Here is a 21,815-nt window from a genome sequence, read left to right on the forward strand (position 1 = left end):
GCGCGATGAACTGAGAACCCAACTGGCAGTACGGACTCAGATAGTATATCCCGAGAGAGCCATGTTTCCGTGAAACCGAGTGTTACAATACCTGATGTCTCTCTGGAAGGAAATCCTCGCCCTGAGCTCGTCAACTCTATTATCCAGAGACTGAACATCAGCGAGTAATATACTTGGAAGCGGTGGGTGGTGTGCGTGTCTCCTAAATCAGACTATAAGTCCCCTACCTCTCCTCCGCCAGCTGTGTTTTGGGTCAGTCTCTTGAATCAGTTCAATTACGAACAAAGGATCCGATTCAGGAAAGTTGTATTCCTGGTTGTAATGCTGGTAATGCTGGTGAGTTACCATCGCTCTGATATCCAAAAGTTCTTCCCGGCTGTATGTAATAACAAAAATCTGGGCAAAAAATGTAAGAAATAACACACAAAATATATACATATATTGCAAAGTTTCCTAAGAGCTAGAAGCACAGCAGCTCTATCCATTTGCACCATTTTGTAACGCTCGTCTGATGAAGAATGAGGAGTGGACCAAAGCGCAGCGTGGTACATGTTCATGATTTTTTATTAACTCAGAACACTTTGAACAAAAATAACAAAGATAGAAACGACCAGTTCTGTAAGGTAACCAAACTAAACAGAAAACAACTACCCACAAAACACAGGTGTGAAAAAGCTACCTAAGTATGATTCTCAATCAGAGACAACGATAGACAGCTGCCTCTGATTGAGAACCACACCCGGCCAAACACAAAGCAACAGAAAACATAGAAATAAAGAAACTAGACTGCAAAATAGAGAATAAAAACCTCTCTATGGCCAGTGCGTGACACATTTTGATGTCCTACTGTTGGAACTAATGATTACATCCTATATCAGCTAGACACAGGCAAGAGTGTGTAAGGCGGCATTGAACCTGTCTCAGTCTGTGCAGGTGTCACTGTCTGTCACCTAAAGAAAATGTTGACCTGTGCTCACCTACATTGTAAACTTTCATTCATAGGCTAGGTTGTAGCAACCACATGATGGTTAAAGGGAAAATTTGAGTATCATGTAGTAGCCTAAACCTATCACTGTTACATTGAAATGGGTGAATAGAATATGACAGTCATCCAATATGCTGTAATAGAAATAAGTCCATGCTCAAGAAAAAAAGTGTCCTCCCTCCTCTTAAACGGCACTGACTGCCATTGGACTTTGTGTGTGTGTGTGTGTGTGTGTGTGTGTGTGTGTGTGTGTGTGTGTGTGTGTGTACTAGTAGGTGGAGGTAAATGTTTATCCTGGCATCCTGCTGAAGTGACCAAACTTAATGTACATCTGTACACCATGTGAGAACTCACAAGACATAATTATAAGATTAAATGAGCGCAATGTAGAAGGGGTCACAGGAATGAGGCAGGGTACAGTGACACTCATGCAATTTAAACATTCATTTTACATGTGTTTATAAAAGAGTGGAGAAATTTTAATATTTAATCAAAAGGCAATATGAATGTCCTCTATAGCTGCACTCACTGGGGTTGGCAAACACTGAATCAAACCTTATGCATCTCCATCTCTAATCTCCATGGGAAGTCATGTTTGGTGCCAGAGCCTCCTGTTTTTCCCATCCTCTGCCAACACTCCCCAGTAGATACCATGTACATTATCCTCATCCACACCATCACTTACCTCAATGTCTTTCCACCATCATGTCCACTAATGTGGTTCAGTTATTATCTCTCCTTTCCAACTCAACTCATCTTGTCCACACAGTAACTCTAGAAGTGAAGGTCCCAGCATAGAAAATGAGTTTGGGTTCATGTTAGTCAGTTCATGTTTTGTTATCTATTTACAGATCCTCAGATCATTTTGATATATTTTGTGATAACTAGATTGGTTTATCTTATGATGTCCTACTTAATTTTGTTCAATCTTTATATCTCTCAGTCAGAAATAGACCAAGGCAATGTGCTTGCCATGCCAGCCCTTATATTCTAACTGCCAACAAGCCTATTTGCCAGTGACTGACATTGATTTGATCCCTAAAGCCCTGAGCTTGGCACTGGATTGTTCCTAAGCAAATTAAGCCTCTATCATACCCACCCCCACCTTCACCCCTCTCCTCCTCCTGCCATGGGAACCCTACATCTTTAACGATGATGTTTTGAGCAGATCCCACAACACAAAAGCGGTGACATCTGTCTCAGTAAGTGCTGCACTCAAGATCCCCCCTTTGTTCTATCTCCTCTTCTTGAAAATAAATCTAAAATAAAAGAGTTGTGGGAGGGAGCTGCTAAAAGAGGAAAGCTGGGAGAGGTTGAAACAAAGAACCTTTCTTTCAAAGTGTGTTTTCTGGATAATTCCCCATACAGCATTCCTAATGTTCAAAAAAGGTGTTAGAGTTTATACTTCTCTCCTGGTTCTGGTTTTGGCTCTGTTGCCCACCAGCCCACTGCTGGTTCCAGGCCCCACTTGGATCTTGGAAGGACATTTTCCCCAGATTAATTTATACATTTGAAACTCAAACCCATTGAAAAATAGTTTTCAAGCTAAAAGTGGCTTGCAAGAGTGTATGATGGTGGACTCATGAGCGATGTTGAGATGATCATCATAATTTAGGTCTGTGGCAGAATTTAACTTCATAAGAAAACAAATAAGTCAGTTATTGAGCATCGCTCTATTTCATATGCACATGAGCTCTTAAACTAGTGTTACCTTTTCCAGAATGACTTCCACTGATAAGACTGATTGGATACAGCCGACATTCTGTAGCATATGGTACAACTTTTCAAAATGAAGGCAATTTTGACCTAAACTTCATTATATGCTATGGATAAAAATTTGGCAACACAATAATATTTGTTTTAATTATAACACTGACTGGGCCTTGATAACCTCTGATCCTCTTGCTTATGACGATGGCAACAATAAAGGACAGGCGATGTTGTAGTCAGCTATGAGCAATCAAATGTGACGCAACGAGGGTCCTCCGAACTTTGCCACAAAAAATGGCAACCTCCATGTTGTGTAGGAGGACAGCAATATTTAGCTGGGCTATTCGAAGGGTTTCACCCTTAAAGTCGTATAATCCTGCCAGCTCACACTGCGGGCTTCTACATCAGATAGCAAATTATAACCCTAAACCACTGAAATTAAATTTGAAAGATCCGTACATACCAGATAGGGAAAGCGAGAAAACTCCGGAATGGCAGAAGACAGCGAAGTATGACCGCAAGCTATTCGGGCGGTATGGCTCTTCATCGGGAATCGACCCTGCAAAGCTGTGGCCCAGCCATGCCCAGCTCGAGGAGATGATAGCAGAGGAGAGGGAATGGAACCCTCCGCTCCAGGTGATGCTGAAGAACGTCGAGGCGAAAACAAAGGAAGCCAATGCGAAACGTCTCGCGAAGTAAACATCCATGCTAATACTAGCTATCTTTTTAGGACCTGTCAAATGACATGTTTTTCTACGCAACGTGCTATACTAGATAACATTGAGAGAAATTGAGAATGGTAGTTACTGCATGACCTTTGCCTATATGACTCAAGGCAACTAGTTACATGGGCATGACATCTCTCAATGAGAGGCCTCATGTATGTATGTATAACATAAATGTGCTGGCAGTCTGATAGGCTTTGGTTCCAATTCATATTGTTCTTTGATAGTGTTGTGGAAGTACAGCATTTTCTTGACAGGTGGATAAATCTCTCTCTAACCATACCTTTTTATAGTAGCTTTTATGATGACATGATACTTGGCGAACACCCCCTCCAATCTTCTTTTGCAGAGAGAAACTGGTTGCAGCCAATATGGCCAAGATGCCTAAGATGGTGGCTGACTGGAGGAAGGAGAAACGGGAGGCGAAACAGAAGTTGAAAGATGAGAAGGCGCGTCGTGAAAGGCTGCTAGCCGAGGCCAGAGAACGCTTTGGCTATGCTATGGACCCCCGAAGCCCCAAGTTCCTGGAGATGGTCAGTGAAATTGAAAAGGAGGAGAAGAAGAAAAGGAAGCTGATGAAACGTAGGCTAAAAGAAGAACAGAGCCACGCCCCTCCTGCTTCCTTGGCTGATTCCTCGTCATAAGGCACTGACTTTGTAAATATGACTATTTAGTAAACTTTGTAGATGTATTGTTGTCAGCTGTGTTTTGAGTTTGGCTGCTATAATGAATAAAACGCACTAGAACTAGGTCTGTCTCATACTTTACTGACTGATCATACTTTACTGACTAGTTATAGACTAGTAGCTAGTATAGGAAGAATGATTTTGTGTGATATTAACATGTTTATTATTGGAAAACAATTACACAAAACAGGCACAATCCCACCACATTTAGCCATTTGGCAAACTTTTCTTATCCAGAGACATAGCAGGAAAAACAGAATCACAATCTTGACTAACAGTCTGTCCTCACAGATTAAGGGAAGCTGTATGTCACATTTGACCAACAGTCCTCTGTGGATCGCTTATAGATGCAGGGGTGGCGGGCCACATCGTTCTGTGTGTACCAGTTGTAGAAGTATGCTACATGATTGATCCCTGGAGGTAGAATGACAGGAGTAGGGGTGGTGTTGTGCCTTTCTTGTTAACTGCTGCAAAAAGCTATACTCTGTGGGGTTCCGAGCAGAGGCCAGGGTTCCTTGCAGGTTGTTGCAGTGAAACTGCTTGGTGCCACTCGAGTTCACAGAGGATACAGTTTCTGATGGCTGAACCAGCCATCAGGGCAATTCAGACGTGGTCTACGGTTGTGAGACCAGTTGGACAAACTGACAAATTCTCTAAAACGACATTGTAGGCAGCTTATGGTAGAGAAATTAACATTCAATTATCTGACAACAGCTCTGGTGGACATTCCTGCAGTCAGCATGCCAATTGCATTCTCCCTCAAAACTTGAAACAGTGGCATTGCATTGTGGGACAAAACTGCACATTTTAGAGTGGCCTTTTATTGTCCCCAGCACAAGGTGCACCTGTGTAATGACCATGCTGTTTAATCAGATTCTTGATATGCCACACCTGTCAGATGGAGAAAGGCTCGCTAACAGGTATGTAAAAACAAAATGCACAAAAATAAGCTTTTTGTGTGTATGGAAAAGGTGTATCTTCGATTTTGGCTCATGAAACATGGGACCAACACTTGACATGATGCATTTATATTTTTCAGTGTATGAGATATGATTAACATAAAACAGTCAGATCCAAAGACACAGGGATTGAAATTGGTTAAAATTAGGTTATGGTTACAGAAGGATGGCATTGGGATAGCAAACCACCATCCAGAACCATATGAAATCAGCAGGCTGTATATAGTATACACCAAAAATTGAGTCTTGATCGTGAGGATTGGTCTGAGACTACTTGAGACCAAGTAAATGCAGTCTCAGTCTGGTCATGGTCTCTCGACCCTGGGTGTGACTCTCAATATGTTAAAAATACCTGAATATCATCGCAACCCTAAGGTGTCGGTTTTCCGGACACAGATGAAGCCTAGTCCTGGACTAAGCATGTTCAATAGAGAATCTCCATTATAAAATAGCTTTTTAGTCCAGGACTAGGCTTCATCTGTGTCAGGGATACCGGCCCAATAGTTTAGGTAAACACCCTACAATTAGATCCTGTATGTATTATAGGTTTTGTGCATTTGTATGCTGACTTAACAAAATGAATGTCCATGTAAATGGACAATAAAGTATAAGGATGTAGAACATTTATCCCCTGGCCTTACATAGTGCACACTGTTGTGCAGACCGTGTATGTAACCTTTATTTAACTAGGCAAGTCAGTGAAGAACAAATTCTCATTTATGACGGCCTACCGCGGAACAGTGCATTGTTCAGGGGCAGAACAACAGATTTTTAACTCGTCAGCTGGGGATTCAATCCAGCAACCATTGAGTTACTGGCCCAACGCTCTAACCACTTGGCTACCTGCCACCCCATGATTGACACTGGGTGTGATGTCATGATCCACTGATTAAGTTCATTAAGGAAGTAGCAGGTAAGTTTATACACATTATACAAAACATTAAGAACACCTCCATAATATTTGAGTTACACCTCCTCCTTTAGCCCTCAGAACAGCCTCAATTTATCAGGGCATTGACTCTACAAGGTGTCGAGCATGTTCCACAAGGATCATGGCCCATGTTAACTCCAATGCTTCCCACACTTGTGTCAATTTGGCTGGATGTCTTTTGGGTGGTGGACCATTCTTGATACACACAGGAAACTGTTAACATGTGAAAAATCCAGCAGCGTTGCAGTTCTTGACACAAACCAGTGCACCTGGCACCCAGTACCATACCCTGTTCAAAGGCACTTGAATTGTCCATTCACCCTCTGAATGGTACACATACAAAATCTGTCTCAATTGTCAAGGTGTAAAAATCCTTTAACCCGTCTCCTCCCATTCATCAATAAGGGATCATAGCGCAGTTAGTCTGTCAGGCAAAGAGCAGGTGTTCATAATGTTTTGTACACTCGGTGTAGGTACTAGTCATAAATCTTTCTGTAAAGTCACAATGTCACCTCTTAATCAGTTTGTTATTTATAAGCCAATATGGACAAGGACGGGTTACACTCGACTGAGATATGCTCCAGTAAAATAATAAAAGGGCTTGTAGCAAATGGACATATTTAATCATGTTTTTCAAATCTTTTAACCACACCTTTCTTTGTACAAGGTCTTGAGTGACAGTCTAAACTTTATTTAAAGTAATGAATATCAGAGGTTAGTGAGGTTAAACGTATTTCAACTGACTACTTTCCTCTGTACATTGCAGCAGGGACAACATACAGTTGAAGTCAGAAGTATACATAAACTAGTTTTAATGACTCCAACCTAAGTGTTTCAACCACTCCACACATTTCTTGAATTCAAACTATCGTTTTGGCAAGTTGGTTAGGACATCTACTTAGTGCATAAGTAATTTTTCCAACAATTGTTTAAAGACAGATTATTTCAATTATAATTCACTGTATCACAATTCCAGTTTGTCAGAAGTCTACATACAAAGTTGACTGTGCCTTTAAACAGCTTGGAAAATTCCAGAAAATGTCATGGCTTTAGAAGCTTCTGACAGGCTAATTGACATCATTTGAGTCAATTGGAGGTGTACCTGTGGATCTATTTCAAGGACTACCTTCAAACTCAGTGCCTCTTTGCTTGACATCATGGGAAAATCAAAAATCAGAAATTGTAGACCTCTACAAGTCTGCTTCATCCTTGGGAGCAATTTCCAAACACCTGAAGGTACCATATTCATCTGTACCAACAGTATGCAAGTATAAACACCATGGGACCACACAGCCGTCATACCGCTCAGGAAGGAGACTGTCTCCTAGAGATGAACGTACTTTGATGCGAAAAGTGCAAATCAATCCCAGAACAGCAAAGGACCTTGTGAAGATGCTGGAGGAAACAGGTACAAAGGTTTCTATAGCCACAGTAAAACGAGTCCTATATTGACATAACCTGAAAGGCCGCTCAGCAAGGAAGAAGCCACTGCTCTAAAACTGCCATAAAAAAGCCAGACTACGGTTTGCAAATGCACATGGGGACAAAGATCATACTTTTTGGAGAAATGTCCTCTGGTCTGATGAAACAAAAATACAACTGTTTGGCCATAATGACAGTCGTTATGTTTGGAGGAAAAAGGGTGAGGCTTGCAAACAGAAAAACACCATCCCAACTGTGAAGCACGGGGTTGGCAGCATCATGTTGTGGGGGTGCTTTGCTGCAGGAGGGACGGGTGCACTTCACAAAATGGATGGCATCATGAGGAAGAAAAATTATGTGGATATATTTATGCAACAGCAAGACATCAGTCAGGAAGTTAAAGCTTGGTCGCAAATGGGTCTTCCAAATGGACAATGACCCCAATCATACTTCCAATGTTGTGGCAAAATGGCTTAAGGACAACAAAGTCAAGGTATTGGAGTGGCCATCACAAAGCCCTGACCTCAATCCTATAGAAAATTTGCAGGCAGAACTGAAAAAGCGTGTGCGAGCAAGGAGACCAACAAACCTGACTCAGTTACACCAACTCGATCAGGAGGAATGGGCCAAAATTCACCCAACTTATTGTGGGAAGCTTGTGGAAGGCTGTCCAAAACATTTGACCCAAGTTAAAACATTTAAAGGCAATGCTACCAAATACTAATTGAGTGTATGTAAACTTCTGACCCTCTGGGAATGTGATGAAAGAAATAAAAGCTGAAATCATTCTCTACTATTATTCTGACATTTCACATTCGTAAAATGAAGTGGTGATCCTAACTGACCTAGAACAGGGAATTTTTACTAGGATTAAATGTCAGTAATTGTGAAAAACTGAGTTTAAATATATTTTAAGGTAAGCTAAGGTGTATGTAAACTTCTGACTTCAACTGTAGCATGACCTATTGATTAAGGTTCTTCTACATCTACTAATACAGAAATGTTAATACATTTGTTAAAATAACTTGGATCAAAGCAATGTCATACGTTATGTCTGTCTTACTCAGTTATCACTAAATGGGTGCTTTTATCAAAATGCTTACAGTAATACTCAATCACTTTTGGAGAAGTTAAAAGCAAAACTCTACCTCACAACTTACATTGTTAATAAGTTCATTTCAACATGTTTTTCCCCACAAAAAAATGTGGATATACCATATTCAAATTGTTTTGAGCAACTGCCTCCCAATCTACTGTTCTGGGTAACCAGTACAGTGATATAAGTACCACACATTCAAACACTGAAGATAGAAGCTGAACCTAACTACAGATGTAGGATCAGGGTGTTCACGCAGTAGGTGGATAAAATGCCTCTGATCCTGAACCAGCAGGTAGAGGCAACTTCTACCAACTCCCATTCAAAACTCAAGTGTTTAAATCAGGGAAAGATCACCATCCATGAAGGACGGAGACTTTCACCACAAAGCAAGTAACATTTGGAGGCAGTGATCAAAGTGGCTGAGGATGTATGAGAGAGCAAGTCTTCCCGGAACGTCTACACATGGCAGGGGAAGCAAGTCCAGTGCTTGCTCAGCACAATGACACCTGTTATACTACAGTGGTGTGATTTCATCTTGGTCACTAGTGTCAGCCTTGAGTTTGGAGAGAGCAGCATGGATCCTGAACTGGGTGCGTGACTCCATGGAGTACTCCTTGTAGTTAGTTCTGAGGGAACAGAACAAAGTGGATAGGAATCATGAGTAAGACTTAGTAACATTGTATGTGTACACCCAAAGCTCCAAAGGTATTGGGACAGTGACATGTTTTGGCTCAGTACTCCAGCACTTTGGATTTGAAATGATACGGGTTAAAGTACAGACTGTCAGCTGACGGTCTGCACTTTAACCTCATCGTCATTGTATCATTTAAAATCCAAAGTGCTGGAGTACAGAGCCAAAACAAAAAGTCACTCCCAATACTTTGAGCTCACTATTTTGCAGCAGTCACCAATCCTGGTCCTGTAGAGCAAAATAGTGTGCAGGATTTTGTTCCAGTCTAGCCTCAATACAACCAATTCAAATACAATTTTATTTGTCACAAGCACTTAACAAAAATAAGAGTTAACTTCATTGTTGGTTAAGAAAATATTTATAAAATAAACTAAAGTAAAAAAAATAAGAGCAACAATTAAATAATGCTATATACAGGGGGTACCGGTACCAAGTCAATGTGAGGGGTACAGGTTAGTTGAGGTAATATGTGCATGTAGGTAGGGCTAAAGTGACTATGCATCGATAAACAGTGAGTAGCAAATAGTCAATGCAAATAGTCTGGGTAGACATTTTATTAGATGTTCAGCAGTCTTATGGCTTGGGGGTAGAAGCTGTTCAGAAGCCTTTTTCACCTAGACTTGGGCGCTCCGGTACCACTTGCTGTGCAGTAGCAGAGAGAACAGGTTGACTAGAGTGGCTGGATTATTTGCCTATTTTTAGGGCCTTCTTCTGACACCGCCTAGTATAGAGGTCCTGGATGGCAGGAAGCTTGGCCCCAGTGATGTATTGGGCCGTACGCACTACCCTCTAGTCTAGTGCCTTGCGGTTCGGAAGCAGAGCTGTTGCCATACCAGTCGAGATGCTCTCGATGGTGCAGCTGTAGAACTTTGAGGGTCTGAGGACCCATGCCAAATCTTTTTAGTCTCCTGAGGGGGAATAGGCATTGTCGTGCCCTCTCACCACGACTGTCTTGGTGTGTTTGGACCATGATAGTATGTTGGATGTGGACACCAAGGCACTTGAAGCTCAACCTGCTCCACTACAGCCCCGTTGATGAGAATGGGGGCGTGCTTGGCCCTTTTCCTGTAGTCCACGATCATCTCCTTTGTCTTGATCACGTTGAGGTTTTCCTGGCACCACACTTCCAGGTCTCTGACCTCCTTTCTATAGGCTGTCTCATCATTGTTGGTGATCAGGCCTACCACCGTTGTGTGCAAACTTAATGGTGTAGGACTTGTGCTTGGCCATGCAGTTGTGGGTGAACAGGGAGTACAGGAGGGGACTGAGCATGCACCCCTGAGGGGCCCCCCGTGTTGAGGATCAGCATGGCAGATGTGTTGTTGCCAACCCTTTACGACCTGAGGGAGGCCCGTCATGACGTCCAGGATCCAGTTGCAGAGGGAGGTGTTTAGTCCCAGGGTCCTTAGCTTAGTGATGAGCTTTGAGGGCACTATGGTGTGGAACACTGAGCTGTAGTCAATGAACAGCATTGTCAAGTAGGTGTTCCTTTTGTCCAATCTCTATTGCACTCTATTGAGTGCAATAGAGATTGCGTCATCTGTGGATCTGTTGCGGCGGTATGCAAATTGGAGTCAGTCTAGGGTTTCTGGGATGATGGTGTTGATGTGAGCCATGACCAGCCTTTCAAAGCTCTTCATGGCTACAGACGTGAGTGCTACGGGATTCAATCTTAGTCCTGTATTTACGCTTTGCCTGTGATGGTTCAGAGGGCATAGTGGTATTTCTTATAAGCGTCCGGGTTAGAGTCCCGCTCCTTGAAAGCGGGAGCTCTACCCTTTAGCTCAGTGCAGATGTTGCCTGTAATCCATGGCTTCTGGTTGCGGTCACTACGGGGACGGCTTCGATGCACTTCTTGATGAAGCCAATGACTGATGTGGTGTACTCAATGCCATCGGAAGAAACACAAAACATATTCCAGTTTGTGCTGTAGCTTAGCATCAGTGTCATCTGACTACTTCCGTATTGAGTGAGTCACTGGTACTTCCTGCTTTAGTTTTTGCTTGTAAGCAGGAATCAGGAGGATATAATTATGGTTAGATTTGCCAAATGGAGGGCGGGGGAGAGCTTTGTACACGTCTCTGTGTGTGGAGTAAAGATGGCCTAAAGAGTCCCCCCCTCCACTCCCCCCCTCCACTTGTGGCACATGTAACATGCTGGTAGAAATGAGGTAAAAAAAGATTTAAGTTTCCCTCCATTAAAGTCCCAGGCCACTAGAAGCACTGCCTCTGGATGAGCATTTTCTTGTTTGCTTATGGCTTTATACAGCTCATTGAGTGAGGTCTTAGTGCCAGCATCGGTTTGTGGTGGTAAATAGACAGCTACGAAAAATATACAATCTTGGTAAATAGTGTGGTCTACAGCCTATCATGAGATACTCTACCTCAGGCAGGCAAAACGTAGAGACTTCCTTTATTTGATTTTGTGCACCAGCTGTTATTGACAAATAGACAGACTGGCACACCTTGTCTTACCGGAGGCAGCTGTTCCGTCTTTCCAGTGCATGGAAAAACCAGCCAACTGTATATTATCCATGTCGTCGTTCAGCCACGACTCAGTGAAACATAAGATAGTTTCCCCCCCCCCCCTTTGGTAGGATAGTCTTGAACGGAGCTCCTCCAGTTTATTCTCCAATGATTGCACATTGGCAAATAGGACAGATGGTAGAGGTGTCCCCTGTATCTGCAATACTCGTTATAGAAAAAAAAAAATTGTCCAGTTCGAGGCGAGTAATCTCTGTTCTGATATCCAGAAGCTCTTTTTAGGTCATAAGAGACGTGGGAAAAACATTATGTACAAAATAAGTTACAAATAATTGGTTAGTAGCCCATAAAAACAGCAGCCATCTCCTCCGGTGCCATTATTTTCAACTAACCAATCAACAATCTTCATTAGTTTAATAAGGTGTTTTCATGTCGAGCTGGAATGTAAGCCTGCTACATCCTACTACAGCTTGCAGGCTGTATTGGAACAACCAGTAAGAGATGACTCACTTGGCTTTCACCAGTAGTTTGATGGCCTCCTCCTTGCGGCCCGTGTCTATGTAGACCACACTGAGCTCCAGCAGAGCGTTGGGCACTAGGTAATGGTCAAACTTGATCTTCTTCTCACTGGAGGTTAGAGAACAGATGGCCATATCATCAACCTCTTAGTTGTTTACACTGAACATGTTCATATATCACTGACTGTTCTAAAAACACATCTCTAGACATTATTCAGAGTGCATTTCACTGCTATGAAGTCCTACCCTCCTTCATAACACTGCATTGTTCAACTTGCTATGGATAAAACATTGGTGTGGTTTAATCAAACAAAGAACATATTGTTTGATTAAATAACATGAAAATATTTCCTTTTGGCATGGATGAGCTTGTTAAAAAAAGTGAGACTCTGGATCTAAGGAAGAATAACTGCTGTTTTGGCAACGGCTAATAGGGATCCGAAAAAAAACTTAAAAAATTATAACCTCTCAGCAAACATGTGTCGGCATGTATTTACCATTATGTTATACAACACCAGATTCCAGGTGTGTATAAATGAAAGATACCCGGACTAAAAGATTCCCAACGTCACCTGTTGTACACCTTGTTGAAGCATTCCTCTGCAGCCTGAATGTGTCGCTGGTTCTTCAGACACAGCCCCTTCAGTAGGTAGATCACACAGCGGTCATCCATTGAATACTCATTCACTTCCAAAACAAAACACAGATGATAAAACCATGCATTCAAAATTACTCATCAACACAGGCTCAAGCAGAATGTGTGTAGATTCAGTCTTTATCCATTCTCTTTTGGTGATATTATAAGAGTGGTTATTGCTTTATGACCAGCTTAGGCAAGCAGGCTGGTTTGGCCCAGTTCAGTCTGACTGCCTGAAACTGGTTAGCCCCAGACATGTTGCAATACCGGGAGATTCCAGCAGGGTGCGCTCTGCCTCCACCAGTGTTTGCAGCATGCCCTCGGTCAGCTCTGGCCGCTTGCTGATCATGGAGAAGCCGTTCCACATGTACATCATCTCCTACAGCACAGTGTAGCAAGAGATAATACTGTCAGAACCACAAATACAAGTGACCCTCACCATTTTAGCAACAGATTTGTGCATGTCTTTATGCAGCTTTGCGTATGTGTGTTTGTGGGGTCTCACCAGCACAGGTACTGGGAGCCTCACTGGGCAGCTAGCTTTGTAACGTCTAGCCTTGCGAATGGCAAACTTCTCTGTGGGTGGAGACTTCCCTGCTATCTTTTGCTTGAAGGTGGACACTCGTCTAAGAGAGTAGGCAAAGACAGAAAAAGAGAAGGGGCCAGGAAAGAGGGGTGATCACAATGAAATGGGACTGGGGAATTTCAAGTTATGTTTTTGTTGTGATGAGCATGCGTTTACCTGAAAAGCTCCACCTCATCTTCCCCAAAAGGCCTAGCCTCCCCCGGAGCAAGCATGCTCAGGTAAGCAGCCTTCATGTACACATACATAGCCTGAAGGAAAGACAAGCCTTATTCAGTCAGGACTCAGTCATACAGTAAGTACAGTTGTGGCAAAAAGTTGAGAATGACACCAATATTACATTTTCAAAGTCTGCTGCCTCAGTTTGTATGATGGCAATTTGCATTTACTCCAGAATGTTATGAAGAGTGATCAGATGAATTGCAATTAATTGCAAAGTCCCTCTTCCCATGCAAATGAACTGAATCCCCAAAAAACATTTCCACTGCATTTCAGCCCTGCCACAAAAGGACCAGCTGACATCATGTCAGTGATTCTCTCATTAACACAGGTGTGAGTGTTGACAAGGCTGGAGATCTCATGCTGCTTGAGTTCAAATAACAGACTGGAAGCTTCAAAAGGAGGGTGGTGCTTGGAATCATTGTTCTTCCTCTGTCAATCATGGTTACCGGCAAGGAAACACGTGCCATCATCATTGCTTTGCACAAAAAGGGCTTCACAGGCAAGGATATTGCTGCCAATAAGATTGCACCTAAATCAACCATTTATCGAATCATCAAGAACTTCAAGGAGAGCGGTTCAATTGTTGTGAAATGGCTTCAGGGCGCTCAAGAAAGTCCAGCAAGCGCCAGGACCGTCTCCTAAAGTTGATTCAGCTGCAGGATCGGGGCGCCACCAGTACAGAGCTTGCTCAGGAATGGCAGCAGGCAGGTGTGAGTGCATCTGCATGCACAGTGAGGCAAAGACTTTGAGGATGGCCTGGTGTCAAGAAGGGCAGCAAAGAAGCCACTTCTCTCCAGGAAAAACAGGGGAAAAAAACAGGAAAAACATCAGGGACAGACTGATATTCTGCAAAAGGTACAGGGATTGGACTGCTGAGAACTGGGGTAAAGTCATTTTCTTGTTTGGGGCATATGGTAAAAAATTTGTCCGGAGAAGACAAGGTGAGCGCTACCATAAGTCCTGTGTCATGCCAACAGTAAAGCATCCCGAGACCATTCATGTGTGGCGTTGCTTCTCAGCCAAGGGAGTGGGCTCACTCACAATTTTTCCTAAGATCACAGCCATGAATAAAGAACGGTACCAACACATTCCCCGAGAGCAACTTCTCCCAACCATCCAGGAACAGTTTGGTGACGAACAATGCCTTTTCCAGCATGATGGAGCACCTTGACATAAGGCAAAAGTGATAACTAAGTGGCTCGGGGAACAAAACATCAATATTTTGGGTCCATGGACAGGAAACTCCCCAGACCATAATCCCATTGAGAACTTGTAGTCAATCCTCAAGAGGCGGGTGGACAAACAAAACCCCACAAATTCTGACAAACTCCAAGCATTGATTATGCAAGAATGGGCTGGATACTGACTCTTTGCATCAACTTCATGTAATTGTCAATAAAAGCCTTTGACACTTATGAAATGCTTGTAATTATACTTCAGTATTCCATAGACCTGACAAAAATATTTAAAGACACTGAAGCAGCAAACTTTGGAAAATAATATTTGTAATTCTCAACTTATGGCCACGACTGTAGAGTTTAATAATGTTAAGTCTGTTGTGGGGATAAAAATATTGCATTGGCTTTAAAAGCCATACACTTAGCGGGTAGGTCAAATTGACTGAATTCAATTAAGAGTGTCTGCTCAAGTGGTTTTGTGTAATCTTAAATTGGGTCCTAGGCTGTACTCAACACTACAGCACACTCTCTTGCCTTGGACCAGCGGCTCTCATTGCTCAGTAGGTCAGCGTAAAAGTAGGCCATCCGCCACACGCACTTGTAGGTGAAGCACCACATTAGCTCCCAGTAGCACATGTGGTGAAACTGCTTCCACTGCTGCTGAGCTTTGCAGCCATCCTCAAACAGCACCACCGCCTGGTGACATATCATCATTACAGTACACCCCACCAGCAAACCACAGGCACACACTGATCTCATTCTAGGCCTATCAATACAAACACCACTGCTAAATATGACTGAAAAAACAGACAGATAACACAAATAGTATAACATAGATATGTAGTTTGAGGCTCACCTCATCGATGTTCCCCTTTATTGCCTCAGCCCTGCCTGCAAAGAAGAGAAATATGGCCCCCTGAAGGGAAGTGGAGAGAAATGTAAACATTCTCTGATAACACCATATATAATACTTTGGCGGTGGCTAGCACTTGTAAAATGACATACTTACACAATGGTAGCTCAAGCATCTCCTCTGACTAAATGACCTCTCTCTTGGTCAGTGCATTACTTACCCACATTACAAAACTATTACTTTAGATTGTGTTTGCCCAGGAGTCTGTTGGTATCAGTACGCATTGTGGTTCCATACAGAGTTGAGTTTGCTTTGGGCTGGGTGAGAGCCTGGGGAGGAGTGTCACTCACCTGTGGGTAGCGGAGCCGGAAAGGCTTCAGCAGCTTCTCAGCATCAGCCACGTCCCCCTCACCGGTCCCTGTAGAGTGATAAAGAACTGAATACGATGTATGGACAAAACCAGAAACTCAAACACAGTCTACTCTCTCGTTCTTTATCTCTCGCTCTTTCACACGTGTGTATGTAATTGTGTCAAGTCAGTTGTGATCTCCATTCACTTCCTGGTTGTGAAGAGTAGAGTACCGAGTATGAAGGTGAGGAAGGTGTAGTAACATAGCAACAGCAGGGCACACAGCATGGAGCGCAGGTTGTTTGTAGTGGCACCATCATTCAGCTGGGACAGACCATACTCCTGCACACAATAACATACAATATATACTGAGAGGGGGGAGACAGAGACAACCTGTAAAGCAGGGCTGCCCAACGCTGTTCCTTTAGAGCTACTGTCATGTAGAGCATCTGGCAAACCGGATTATAATAATGACCTGCTTGTTAAGGTGAATCATGTTAATTAACTACAGCAGGCTAGCTCTCCAGAAACAGGGTTTGGCAGCCCTGCTGTAAACCAATCACTTTCTAGACATGAGTTACAATGAGCAACTATACCTTGTCTCCAGAGAAGCCAGCAAACTCTAAAACTTTGAGTAACCGAGGTGGAAACATGGAAAGAGTCTGGAAGACAGTACAGAATCCTGTGATACAGCGTAAGGTCTGACTGACACGTGCTAAAACACACAATTATCTAACAAATTGACCATTAATGGAATACGGGGATACTTGTGGGACATACCAAGTTGAATGCTCCGATCCCAAAAGACACTCCTCCCTCTAAGTGAATGTGGTTGGGTCCTTGGAGAGAGCTGTTAGACTGTAAGAAGGTGTGCAGCTCCCTGTGTCATAAAAGGCAATTATGTCATTTATAGTCTAACATGACTATATTATAGGCTGTAATAATGCCTGATTATTACACAATAAAAACACATCTAAATGACAGATAACGACAGACACTTACCAGAGAAAATTGCCATTACTGTTATAACATCTGAGCACAGTTTTATTGTAATAGCAGTTCATAATTTGGTAAACAGAATTATTGATTCCACCTGCTGATTCACAATCACACTGTGTGAGCCTGTTTAATGTGAGAACCATTTCTGCCCTTTCTCCTGCAAACTTACTTGTAAATCAGATAACTGTTGCGTACTTTGATTCCTCCTTTGATAAAACTCACCATGTTCTCATCCTTGAGGAAGAGGGAAAATAAATGAGAGGACAGGGGAAACCTGTTGGATCGCTCTTTAAAAACTATGCACACAGACGCAAAACACCAAGAAGCAGGAAGGCAAACAACCACAATGTGTTTCATCGACCGATATCCAATCAGTTGGATACAGTTATCATACATACAGGTAACTGTCAAAATCAAGGAAACACAATAGGGCCACCAGAACAGCTTCAATGCTCCTTGGCATAGATTCTACAAGTGTCTGGAACTATATTGGAGGGATGCAACACCATTCTTCCACGAGAAATCACATAATTTGGTGTTTTGTTGATGGTGGTGGAAAAAGCTGTCTCAAGCATCACTCCAGAATCACCAATAAGTGTTACATGGGGTTGAGATCTGATGATCGAGAGACAGACATACACATGCACCCACTTTAAAGCCCTTATGCTCCCTTGAGACCCCTCTTTCAAAGTAACTGATCTCTTCTAATGGGCAACTAGGACCTCTTTTATACATTATCCTAAGCATGATGGGATGTTAATTGCTTAACTTACTCAGAAAACCACACCTGTGTGGAAGCAACAGCTTTCAATATGCATTGTATCCCTCATTTACTCAAGTGTTTCCTTTATTTTAAGATTTACCTGTGCATTAATGCTAAACATCAGCAGTGTCATTAACCAGGATCAGTAAGATTTATAGTGGAGGACAGGAGGACCCGTCTTACCTGTAGGAAGGTGAGAGCAGCCCTTTGGAGCAAGCATTCAGCATAACACGCATCAGCATGGAGAGCTTGGAGCTGCTCTGCAAACCCACACACACGGTCAGTGGCTATTTGAAATCTGCCATAATAATAGGCTGAGATGCCCAATTATAAAAGCGCTCTTACCTTCAGTTAGACGCTCTCCAGGTGATTTACTGATATTACTAGGGGACTTTCGTCGAAACCTAAGAAGAAATGAGACCAACTATGAGCGTAAGACTGAAACAATTACATCTCATTGAGCAATGCATGTTTCTCATGTTAATGACAAGGGCATTAATGTGGAACATTATAATAACACACAACAGCCTTTCAGCCACCTCAAGCAATCTCAAGTGTCCTTGCTTGCTGTAGGCCAGGGGTGTCATTCATTCCATGAAGGGCCTAGTGTCTGTAGGTTTTTGCTTTCAATTAAGCCCTAGACAACCAGGTGTGGGGAGTTCCTTACTATTTAGTGACCTTAATTCATCAATTAAGTACAAGGGAGGCACAAAAATCAATAGCCACTCAGCCTAGTGGAATGAGTTTGACACCTGTGCTGTAGGCACCTCAAACTCACCTCTGGACTTCGAAGCCAATTCCAGTGCTTGTTTTTATTGTTCCCATCTAAATCAGGGACTGATTTATACCTGGCAATTCATTCTCAGGTAGAACAGACAACCAGCTGGCTCCTGATCTCGTAGGGTAAGAGTTGAATACCACTGCTGTAGGCCATCAATAGAGCTGCTCTGGCCATGCAAACACAGGCAAATTCCAGCCGGGGCGCAAAGAGACCTGGTTGCCATGTAAATGCTCTCATTTGCCTGCAGGTTATGGCTGATGGACAGGAGACTAATAGCTCTGGGCATATTAGGCCTCACTGTTAGAGGCCAGACCAACTGTCAGAGTATTCCAGGATTTCCCTCCATTTACCTTTTCTGGACGTTGCTTGTGTCTATAATATGAACTAATGTGTTAAAGAGGACATGAAACAGATGAGTGTCCATGTATAGTAGCATCCTCACCTCTGGCAGACCTCCTGGGCACTCTTCATGGTGTTGCCTGCATTGACGATGTCATCCTGCTGGAAGGTCATCATAGCCTGCATCTCCAGCACAGTGGCGTAGATCAGAGCATGGTACATGCTCTCTTTCACCCTTCAACGCAACACACAACATCATCATACACACTTCACTGACAATCAGAAACAGCAAGTATTTATTGTCCAGCGAACATTTTAATTTCCTTTCAAAAAGAAAATGTGCCTTTCTTCCAATATATGGCTTCACATATCGATAATGAGAAAAGACAGAGTAGCCAACAGACACCTAATTATTTTCTTGTTTCACTCTAGCAGTATGGTGTTTATTTTCCAGGGCCTCTGTTCTGCCCGTTGAGCCCTGGGCGTCAGCTTCAGTAAACACTCCATATCCTGGAGAAGTGACGAGGCCTAATGCTTTGGGTAGCAGGAAGTGTGACACTTCACTGTACTACACCACAATACCACTGTACATCACACCTCAACGGTGATGATGCTGCACTAAGTTACACACCACTCAACGACAAATGGCTAAAGGCTGCACAAATATACCCCAAGACACCCTGTACATGCTAATTGGCCAATGGAGAGTTTGAAGCCCACTTTAGTCCAGAGAGAGTGGCACTGTTACCGTGGCCGCAGTTTGTCCAGGCTCTCACTGAAGTGGTTGTTGAGGAAGAGGTCCAGGGCCTCCATACACTCCTCAAGGCACACCTGCAGGGTCATCTGTGAGGAGCTGTGCACACACACACTACAATGGTTACATGACAGTAAGTATCAGCTTTAGTATTCTCTCTTCCTGAGAGAGAAAGAAAATAGGTAATGGAAGGACTCTGAGGCCCATAGGTAAGGTAAGTTGCCTGTAACCGTGTCAATACACATGCACCCATCTGTTCACAGCAGTCTGCACACACTGCTCAGTGTCTCTTACCTTCATTACTGCATTGTTGGGTTTAGAGCTTGCAAGAAATGCATTTCCTTGTACTTGTGCACATAACATTAAAACCTGGTACGGATGGATCTGAAGCTCTCTGATGTACAGTAAAAAGAAAATGTAAAAATATCCTTTTGGCCAAGCTAGTCCTGTCAAAATTCTCAAATGTATGCATTTATTTAGAGTCAGAACTCTTAGAAATAAGCTGCAAGATGATCTAAGGAAACATGCCTTCTTGTACGACTTCAAGATAACAACATTACAGTGGATTTCCCCCTCCACAAAGAGCTCGTCAACATATGTGAGGAGTAATATGTGGAAACATGAAATAAACAAGAACTAAACTGAAACTACACTTCCCTTGACAGGAATAAGTTAGAAAGGAGGAGAGAGTCATTCTAAAATAAATAAGATATCTTCAGCTATTAATGCATTGGTTGGTCTTTTGTTGAATTATTTGAATAGTCATGAATCAGATGTACTCCATCCAAAATAGATTTATCAAATAAACCCTCACAAAATATTATTAAACTACCATCTTGACCCTGTCCATCTCAATGTCAACACAACACCAATGTAAAGAGGAAAATAACTTTTTAAATATCTTAAATAACTTCGGAATAAAGTAATGTAACAAAGTCACTTGATCAATAAGTACTTGTACTGACAATATATAAAACAAACCTGCGTATTTACATTAATTAAATTGATGTTGAATAACTAACATATAAACCGAACAACCAAGTAAAGTTCAGTGCAGTAGGCCAAGCTGTCCCGACGTTGAAACTTACTTCGCCGCAGCAGGTGCATTTTTCCCATTGGACATTTTTTCTTCCGGGCACTCTGCCCAAAACACCTGTCGAAAAGTAGCCTACTCAGAAGGGTTTGAGGAAAAACATTAACTAGCAAATTGTCTTAATAACAAGCTGAGTGGAGGGTTGATTGATTCTGCTTTAAGAACAGAAGTTGCATTGAGCTGTGGAATCTTGTTGGGATTGTAATTTGAGAAGAGTTACAGAGAAGCGTCAAGTGCTCGAAAACTGTGTGGGAAAATAAACGAGGACTGGATCGACTCCTCCTTCAACATCCGTAAACTCATGTCTAGAAGGGATATTGCTTTTGTCAAATTGACGTAAAAAGTATATATTTTTTGTAGTCGCATTTTAGCTAACCCTAAACATTTTCGTAACGTTAACCTAATTATCCTAACCTGCAACATCAATTATCCTAACCTTTATTTATAATTATCCTAACCTTTGATTAAAGGTTATGGCAGGTTTGCAAAGTGTTCGTGGCATTGAGACGGTTTTGTCTGGAAGGGATACAGCTTCTGTCAAAACATTTTCGTAGCCGTTTTAGGAGAACTTACGCAGCGTAAGTTCTCCTAAAACGGCTACGAAAATGTTTTGACAGAAGCTGTATCCCTTCCAGACAAAACCGTCTCAATGCCACGAACACTTTGCAAACCTGCCATAACCTTTAATCAAAGAACATACATAATGTCTCGACGTCAACATGGCTATTTCTTCGTTTATTAGTCATTAGTCTATAATATGGCCATGGCCCATTTTATGCATATATTGGCAAAATAATAGGATAAGAAACTGCAGTTTTCTAACAGCCTACATTTTATATTAAATCATTAATTCGGGATTATATTATGTGTGTTGTTTGACTCAGAAAATGTCACACGCCAAGCCTCTTATATGTGACCCGTTGCATATTAACAAGGTTCTGTAAACTGTATAACTCACCGGAGATGGAAAACCCTAAAAGTTAACACCAGTTCAAATGAATTCCAGTCTCACTGAAGTTACATAGAGCCCCACAGTGGAGGTGTCAATATACCAT

The 21,815-nt window shown here is 42.4% G+C and overlaps 2 protein-coding genes across 3 annotated transcripts; one reads left to right on the top strand and one right to left on the bottom strand.

Moving 5' to 3' along the window:
- Nucleotides 1–2,953: 2,953 nt before the first annotated feature.
- Nucleotides 2,954–4,169, top strand: LOC110486476 (large ribosomal subunit protein mL64). Its single transcript, XM_021558104.3, has 2 exons — nucleotides 2,954–3,390; nucleotides 3,770–4,169. Exons 1-2 carry the CDS (start codon nucleotides 2,990–2,992, stop codon nucleotides 4,062–4,064), a joined length of 696 nt encoding a protein of 231 aa, XP_021413779.3. The 5' UTR covers nucleotides 2,954–2,989; the 3' UTR covers nucleotides 4,065–4,169.
- Nucleotides 4,170–6,597: 2,428 nt separating this feature from the next.
- zgc:158403 (tetratricopeptide repeat protein 39A) lies at nucleotides 6,598–21,815 on the bottom strand. 2 transcript variants are annotated; one of them, XM_021558106.3, is made up of 19 exons: nucleotides 21,719–21,815; nucleotides 20,756–20,820; nucleotides 19,662–19,766; nucleotides 19,017–19,148; nucleotides 18,139–18,197; nucleotides 17,977–18,053; nucleotides 17,200–17,264; nucleotides 16,812–16,911; nucleotides 16,628–16,693; nucleotides 16,265–16,373; nucleotides 16,033–16,100; nucleotides 15,686–15,745; nucleotides 15,364–15,525; nucleotides 13,589–13,680; nucleotides 13,352–13,472; nucleotides 13,114–13,225; nucleotides 12,782–12,896; nucleotides 12,202–12,318; nucleotides 6,598–9,143 (listed from the first exon to the last, which is right to left on the bottom strand). In XM_021558106.3, exons 2-19 carry the CDS (start codon nucleotides 20,788–20,790, stop codon nucleotides 9,032–9,034), a joined length of 1,707 nt encoding a protein of 568 aa, XP_021413781.3. In that variant the 5' UTR covers nucleotides 20,791–20,820; nucleotides 21,719–21,815; the 3' UTR covers nucleotides 6,598–9,031. The 2 variants fall into 2 exon arrangements, with proteins under 2 accessions (XP_021413781.3, XP_021413780.3); XM_021558105.3 differs by lacking the exon at nucleotides 21,719–21,815 and having other exon boundaries at nucleotides 20,756–21,196.

The sequence above is a fragment of the Oncorhynchus mykiss genome, chromosome 13 (genome assembly GCF_057628025.1).
Source record: "Oncorhynchus mykiss isolate SJ-2025 chromosome 13, ASM5762802v1, whole genome shotgun sequence".
NCBI lineage: Eukaryota > Metazoa > Chordata > Actinopteri > Salmoniformes > Salmonidae > Oncorhynchus > Oncorhynchus mykiss.